The sequence below is a fragment of the Bubalus kerabau genome, chromosome 15 (genome assembly GCF_029407905.1).
Source record: "Bubalus kerabau isolate K-KA32 ecotype Philippines breed swamp buffalo chromosome 15, PCC_UOA_SB_1v2, whole genome shotgun sequence".
NCBI lineage: Eukaryota > Metazoa > Chordata > Mammalia > Artiodactyla > Bovidae > Bubalus > Bubalus kerabau.
In genome coordinates, this window is record NC_073638.1 from 48,222,052 (window position 1) to 48,230,205 (window position 8,154).

The following is an 8,154-nucleotide window of genomic DNA, read 5'->3' on the forward strand; positions in this document are numbered from 1 at the left end:
TGAAACTTTGCATTCAAATGGGTTATCTTTCCTTTTCCCCTTTGCTTTTCGCTTCTCTTCTTTTCACAGCTATTTGCAGCTGTGACGACAGCGCATGAGCACTGCGGCTGCGACGGCGAACAAGTGCTGTGGCTGCGACGAAGCACGAGTGTGGCCGAGAGGAGCTACCCCACATCCAAGGTAAGGAGCGGCGGCTGCGCTTTGCTGGAGCAGCTGTGAAGAGATACCTCACGTCCAAGGTAAAAGTAACCCAAATAAGATGGCAAGCACTGAGAGGGGGCATTAGAGGGCAGACAGACTGAAACCACAATCACAGACAACTAGCCAATCTGAACACATGGACTACACCTTTGTCTAACTTAATGAAACTAAGCCATGCCACGTGGGGCCACCCAAGATGGGTGGGTCATGGTAGAGAGGTCTGACAGAATGTGGTCTACTGGAGAAGGGAATGGCAAGCCACTTCAGTATTCTTGCCTTGAGAACCCCATGAACAGTATAAAAAGGCAAAAAGATAGGACATTGAGAAATGAACTCCCCAGGTCACTAGGTGCCCAATATGCTACTGGAGATCAGTGGAGAAATAACTCCAGAAAGAATGAAGGGATGGGGCCAAGCAAAAACAACACCCAGTTGTGGATGGGACTGGTGATAGAAGCAAGGTCCGATGCTGTAAAGAGCAATATTTCATAGGTATTTGGAATGTTAGGTCCATGAATCAAGGCAAATTGGAAGTGGTCAAAGAGGAGATGGCAAGAGTGAATGTCAACATTCTAGGAATCAGCAAACTAAGATGGACTGGAATGGGTGAATTTAACTCAGATAACAATTATATCTACTACTGTGGGCAGGAATCCCTCAGAAGAAATAGAGTAGCCATCATAATCAACAAAAGAGTCCAAAATGCAGTACTTGCATGCAATCTCAAAAACGACAGAATGGTCTCTGTTCATTCCCAAGGCAAACCATTCAATATCATGGTAATCCAAGTCTATGCCCCAACCAGTAACGCTGAAGAAGCTGAAGTTGAACGGTTCTATGAAGACCTACAAGAACTGCTAGAACACCCCCAAAAGATGTCCTTTTCATTACAGGGGACTGAAATGCAAAAGTAGGAAGTCAAGAAACGCCTGGAGTAACAGGCAAATTTGGCCTTTGAATATGGAATGAAGCAGGGCAAATGCTAATAGAGTTTTGCCAAGAGAACGCACTGGTCATAGCAAACACTCTCTTCCAACAACACAGGAAAAGCCTCTACACATGGACATCACCAGATGGTCAACACCAAAATCAGATTGATTATATTCTTTGCAGCCAAAGATGGAGAAGCTGTATACAGTCAGCAAAAACAAGACTGGGAGCGGACTGTGGCTCAGATCATGAACTCCTTATTGCTGAATTCATACTTAAATTAAAGAAAGTGGGGAAACCCACTAGGCCATTCAGGTATGACCTAAATCAAATCCCTTATGACTATACAGTGGAAATGAGAAATAGATTTAAGGGACTAGATCTGATAGAGTGCCTGAGGAACTATGGATGAAGGTTCATGACACTGTTCAGGAGACAGGGAGCAAGACTATCCCCAAGAAAAAGAAATGAAAAAAAAGAAAAAAAAAAAAAGCAAAATGGCTGTGAGGAGGCCTTACAAATAGCTGTGAAAAGTAGTTGTATGGTTGAGTACAATTACTGGAGACAAACGTATTGAAGCTCATCTGGATCCCATATTATCTGTGTTACTCTGAACAATTTACTTAATTTTATATATCTCATAAGATTGTTACAAAAATTAAATGAATTTCAACAAAAATAATTTAGAACAAAAACCTGGCACTTTTTAGGACTCAATGTATTAATTAGAATTACATTAGTAATATGTATCATTATAGAAAATGATTTCTAGCTTAAATCAATCCCCTTTGTAAAGTTTTGTCTAATCATTCAATTGCCTCTAATATTTATGTTTCTATGGACACCATTAATGTTTGCCAGTTGTACTATTCATTTGTTTTGTGTTATAAGATTTGCTGCTCCATTCCTGATCTTATACTTTCGCCCCAGTACACACATCTATCATATTCTTGATGATAATGTTGATGACACCATGGATGACAGTCTATGAGTACAATAAGCATCAGATTTTAAAACCAAATGTCGAAGTCACATTTTGATGCGGTGAAACATGCGAATGATGGCTTGGCGGATCTCCTTTGTCTTGGCACTATAAATGAGAGGGTTGAGCACAGGAGGCACAAAGAGGTAGGTGTTGGACAAAAGGACATGTATGTAGCGTGGGGCATGCTTCCCAAAGCGGTGCACTGTGGAGACCCCAATCATTGGTACATAAAATGCAAGTACAGCCAAGATATGTGACACACATGTGTTGAGAGCTTTGAGGCGTTCCTCATGGGAGGCAATGGCCATAACTGAGTGCAGAATGAGCACATAGGAGAGGAAGATAAATAACAAATCCATGCCAAACGTGGACATAAGAACAAAGAATCCATTGATAGTGATATCAGCACAGGCCAGCTTCATAATGTCTGGGTGGAGGCAGTAGGAGTGGGAAAGGACATTGGATCTGCAGATAGGCAGCCTCTTGAAAAGAAAGGGAAGAGGAAAGAGGATGATAAAGCTCCGAGCAGTCACTGCTAAACCCATTCCAGCGATGACTTCGTTAGTGAGCACAGTGGCATAGCGCAAGGGATCACAAATGGCCACATAGCGGTCAAAGCTCATGGCCAGCAGAATGCCTGACTCCATCATGGAGAAGGAATGAATGAGGAACATCTGGATTAGGCAGGCATCGAAATCAATGGTGCGGGCATTGAGGCAGAAGGTTCTGAGAACGGTAGGCAGTGTGGCCATGGACATGGCCATGTCGCTGAAAGACAGCATGGACAGGAAGTAGTACATGGGCTGATGCAGGCTGGGCTCCACTCTCACAGCTTGCAGGATCACTGTGTTGCCCCCAAGAGCCACAGCATACATCACACAGAGGGGTCCTGCTAGCCAGAATTGAGAGCTCTCCAGGCCAGGGATACCAGTCAGAAGGAAAAAGGCAGGGTGAGTGATATTGAACAACCCCATGGCAGGAGGAAACCAGAGAGCTTTTCAGGGTCAGACCTTCTGATTTAGTGATTTCTGAGAGCTGCACTTATTGGAAGAGGAGGAACCAGGGAGTAAAAGACAGAGCAGATGGTGTCTACACAGTTTAAACTGATGCATTCATGAAATCACTTGTTTTGGAAAAATACAGGCAAACTTCTTTTCTTCATAGTTCATGATCATTAAGTCATAGGCTGGGCTACTGTTTCTTTCTGTTTTATGGAATAAGGAAGATATTGACAAATATTTAAATATAGCAGTTAGTTTGCTATGTTTATATCAAACCTATATAGTTTTATCCACAATTTTCATGTGCTTTAAAAGAATCAATGAATGAAATTATGTTAACTAGAATTCATAGATAGTTATTATAAAAGAACAGTGAGCATTTGAGTTATCACTAGCTTTTTTGAAGTATTTACATTGTCCCTTGAAAATGCTATTTAATTCAAACATGTCACTGAGTAATGAAAGCATTCCCCAGAGCTACTTTGAACTATAATGTGTGTTTGCTGAAAGGGGGGAGAAGGCAGTGGGACCTGGATGAAAATGATTGCCTCTTTATAGGAGGCAGAATTGCTGCAAAAAATCAACAAAGAAACCGTTTATTTGTGCAAAGGCACCAAGCAGTTCTGGTTTTTGGAAAAATAATGAATTCTTCCCTAAATCTGCTACAGGTACAGTGTCATTCAGTCTTTGGGAAAGGATTGTTCCAAACAGAAATTTTCCACACCCTTAGTCATATATACTCTCAAAATATGCTTATTCTCATAGACACATTCCTGTACTTTCAAAACAGTCTCATCGTGGATCCCATTCATACTTTTTATAAAAACACTCACACCTCTCTTTCTCTCACCAACTTACTCTTATTATACTAATATATACTTAATACTCCCTCTTGATCTTTACAATTTTTAATGCACATACCCTCTCAGGCTCATTCCTTCAGTCCATGTTGACATACATGCACTATTAATACCTGAATAACATTCAGGTGTATATGTAAATTTGTGTACTCATACAACAAATGCTTTGACCTACCTGCTCATATACTCCTTCTTACCCACTGATGTTCATCCCCTAATCCACCTAGACTCTCTTTTTACTCTCATGCATTGCATTTACTCACAATTTTTCTTACAGTAGCATTTATGTATTACTTATCCAATTCCTAGAGACTAACCCACAACTACTTCTCTGTAAGAGTAATTATTTTTTTATTTGTCTTTATTCTCATGTTTTCAAAACTCTTCCAGATTCATATTTCATGATGGATGAAGAAAGAAAGTTAGAAGCCTTTTCACCTGGTGGACATGTTTCAGGCTTCTAAGGCATCCTCCTTTAGGGGAGGAACTCTAGAAATATCTGCTACTATTTTCCCTTTACCTTCCTCTCTAGCCTCTAACAAAACAAGGCCAGAAAGTAATGGCAGTGTCCTTTCTGATGCGAATGGAAGAACAAAGGAGCCCTAGGTACCTGAAAGTCACAGAGATGCTAGGATAGTTTGTAATGCAGTATTAACACCTTGGGAAAAACTCCTGAATTTGCTCTGGCAGGCTAGAACTCAGACCTTCCTGTGGTTCTCAGAAAGTTAGGGGCCACTTCTCTATGTGATTGGTTACCTCCCTCAGGTCTTAGGGATCAGTCTATGCATGCTCATCTCCCTTTCAGAACTGTGATTCCTTAGGGTATGGGACTGATTAAACTTCTCCATATCTTTTTTCTGTCCTATGACTAGAATTTTCATGCTTCTTACGCAGCCTTCTAGAAGGTAATAGAAAAAAAGTCAAGAACTGAGCTAATGTAAAGACAGAAAAGGAGAAGAAAACAGGCTTATTTTGTGCAGGGCAGAGACAAAGCCATTCTGGGTCTGGCTATCCTAGCTCTAGTGTTTATGGGAAAAAGGCTTCCTGACTGTCCCAGGATCCCATTGTTTACTATATCCAGCAGCCACTGAATTTGTGGGTGGTGTAGGCAAAGACAAAAACATGTAGTTAGAGAAAAACCAATATTTATGGAGCATATGCTACGTGCCAGATACTCTGCACGGAAATTTACAACTATTTACTCATTAATTCTTGGCAGAAGTGGAAACTAGGGCTCACTGATGATGATGGACAGGGAGCCTGATGTGCTAGTCCATGGGGTCTCAAAGAATTGGACATGACTGAGCGACTGAACTGACTGACTGAAGGTTCAGTGAGGTGAGCTTGCCTCACAGAGTATGCAAGTAGCTGATAAAACCTCAAGTAAAGATATGTAAGACTCTAATATTGTACTCTGCATATAAGTTAAAAAGCAGGGTGACAATATACAGCTTTGACGCACTCCTTGATGTACTTGTGTATTTTGTCACCCTGCTTATTTCACTTGTGAGAGAAATGCCGGGCTGGATGAAGCACAAGCTGGAATCAAGATTGCCAGGAGAAATATCAATAACCTCAGACATGCAGATGACACCACCCTTATGGCAGAAAGCAAAGAGGAACTAAAGAGCCTCTTGATGAAAGTGAAAGAGGAGAGTGAAAAAGCTGGCTTAAAACTCAACATTCAAAAAACAAAAGAACATGGCATCTGGTCCCACCACTTCCTGGCAAATAGATGGGGAAACAGTGACAGACTTTATTTTCTTGGGCTCCAAAATCACTGCTGATGGTGACTGCTGGCATGAAATTAAAAGATGCTTGCTCCTTGGAAGAAAAGCTATGACCAACCTAGATAGCATATTAAAAAGCAGAGACATTACTTGGCAGACAAAAGTCAGTCTAGTCAAAGCTGTGGTTTTCCAAGTAGTCATGTTTTGATGTGAGAAAGTGAAAGTGAAAGTGAAAATTGCTCAGTCATGACCGACTCTTTGCATCCCCATGGACTATATAGTCCATGGAATTCTCCAGGCCAGAATACTGGAGTGGATAGCCTTCCTCCTCTCCCGGGGATCTTCCCAAGCCAGGGATCAAACCCAGGTCTCCCACATTGCAGGCAGATTCTTTACCAGCTGAGCCACAAGGAAAGTCCAAGAATATTGGAGTGGACTATAAAGAAAGCTGAGCACTGGAGAATTGATGCTTTTGAACTGTGATGTTGGAGAAGACTCTTGAGAGTCCCTTTGACTGCAAGGAAATCAAATCAGTCAGTCCTAAAGGAAATCAGTCGTGAATATTCATTGGAAGGACTGAAGCTGAAACTCCAATACTTTGGTCACCTGATGTGAAGAATTGACTCATTGGAAAAGACCCTGATATTGGGAAAGATTGAAGGCAGGAGGAGACAAGAGAGGGTGAGGTGGTTGGATGGCATCACCGACTCGATGGACATGAGTTTGAGCAAGCTCTGGGAGTTGGTGATAAACAAGGAAGCCTGGCATACTACAGTCCATGGGGTCACAAAGAGTCAGACATGACTGAGCAACTGAATTGAACTGAATATTGCACTGATGCCTTTGAGGCATTATGAAGTGTTGGGGAGGAAATTGGAAAAGAAAACGGAGGTACATACTTCTGGGTGGAGATTTCTCAGATACCCTTGAAGAGAGAGTTTCAAAAGGCAGATTCACGTGAGACAGTGATACAAAAAAACAAAAACAAACACAAACACACCCTGTATTCAATGCTGGACTCTATTTCTTCTGCTCTTGGAACCCAGAACCTTTTCTTCAACTGAAGATTTATAGGAACCAGAATGGTTTAGGGTAACAGTTCTTGGGCTGAGCATCAGGAGTCCTGTGATTTTACTGTGCTCTGGCATGCCCTGGCTGTGTGAGACAGAAAAATTTCTTTTTCTCTCTAGACCTCTGTGTCTTCTTCTTTATATCAATTTTTGTGGATATTTTATAGTATCCTTTATGGCTCTGTTGTTCTGATGGGATTGGAGAGCTGTATAGAGAGTCTTATAAGGACCATAATTTTTCATCTATGTGATGGATAATAACAAGTTAGAAATGCTTGCCTATTCATGGCTCATCAAAAGTTTACCATTAACTGATTTTTCTTACTCTTTAATCTCCTTGGTGATTTTACATATTGTGTCTCAGAATTCAAAAGATGAAAGCAAAGTTAGACCATGTGTTCTGGCTCAGCCGTTATCTGAGTTGTAGAATTGATAGTGACCACTTTGCTCCTGTTTTTCTGAACCTTTCTTGTGCCCTGAGTCCTGCTTTCCTTCCTCAACTTGCAACAATGTTAGTGAATCATGCAAATATTAATCCCAAGGAAACTGCCTCTGGAAAGTAATAATCTGGAGAACTACAGTGAATCACCCAGAGTTACACAATCAGTTAGAGGCAGTGCCAGGACAAGAACCTCAAGTCCAGGGGAATTTCCACCTGCTCTGCTCACCCAGCTAAGATGCTACCATCTGATAACCTCCCCTCAGTCTCTCCCTCTTCTCACCCTATCCCTTTCCCAGTTAACCCTTACTTGGGGCAAGGTTAAACCACTTCAGGACAGTCAGCTAGCTCACCCCTTTGTTGTTGTGTTAGTCGCTCAGTCGTGTCTGACTCTTTGCAACCCCATGGACATGTAGCCCACCAGGCTCCTCTGTTTATGGATTCTTTAGGCAAGAGTACTGGAGTAGGTAGCCATTCCCTTCTTCAGGGCATTTTTCTGACCTAGAGATTGAACCCGGGTCTCCCCCTAATTGGGTTCAGAACTCACCAGAAGACAGGCAGATGAGAGACACCCACAGAACAACATATTCTTCTATCTACTATAGGGCATTCATGCTTGCCTCTTTTATATCTCATTCTAAGCCCCGAGAGAGAGAGCGGTGATGCTGACTTTTTGTCTGAAAACTCATCAGGAAGGTTTCATTCTCTTGAGGTCTTTAATGACTACTGAGAATAAAGCATATACTCTTTTAGCTGAAAAATAACTCAACAATCTGCCGGACTGATTCTTACCCAATCCAAGACACTATCCACTGAAGGCTGTATAGACATGTAAGACAGGAGCTCAATACCCTCTAAAAAATTCCAGAATTATGTGATATGCTGACCAAGCCCAAGAAAGAAGGTATAATAAAAAATGATTAAGATCACTTTTCTTT

General features: G+C 41.6%; 1 protein-coding gene across 1 annotated transcript; it reads right to left on the reverse strand.

Moving 5' to 3' along the window:
• Positions 1-2,160: 2,160 nt before the first annotated feature.
• On the reverse strand, positions 2,161-3,090 carry LOC129628184 (olfactory receptor 51I2-like). The gene has a single exon (XM_055547615.1). It carries the CDS (start codon positions 3,088-3,090, stop codon positions 2,161-2,163), a length of 930 nt encoding a protein of 309 aa, XP_055403590.1.
• Positions 3,091-8,154: the final 5,064 nt, after the last annotated feature.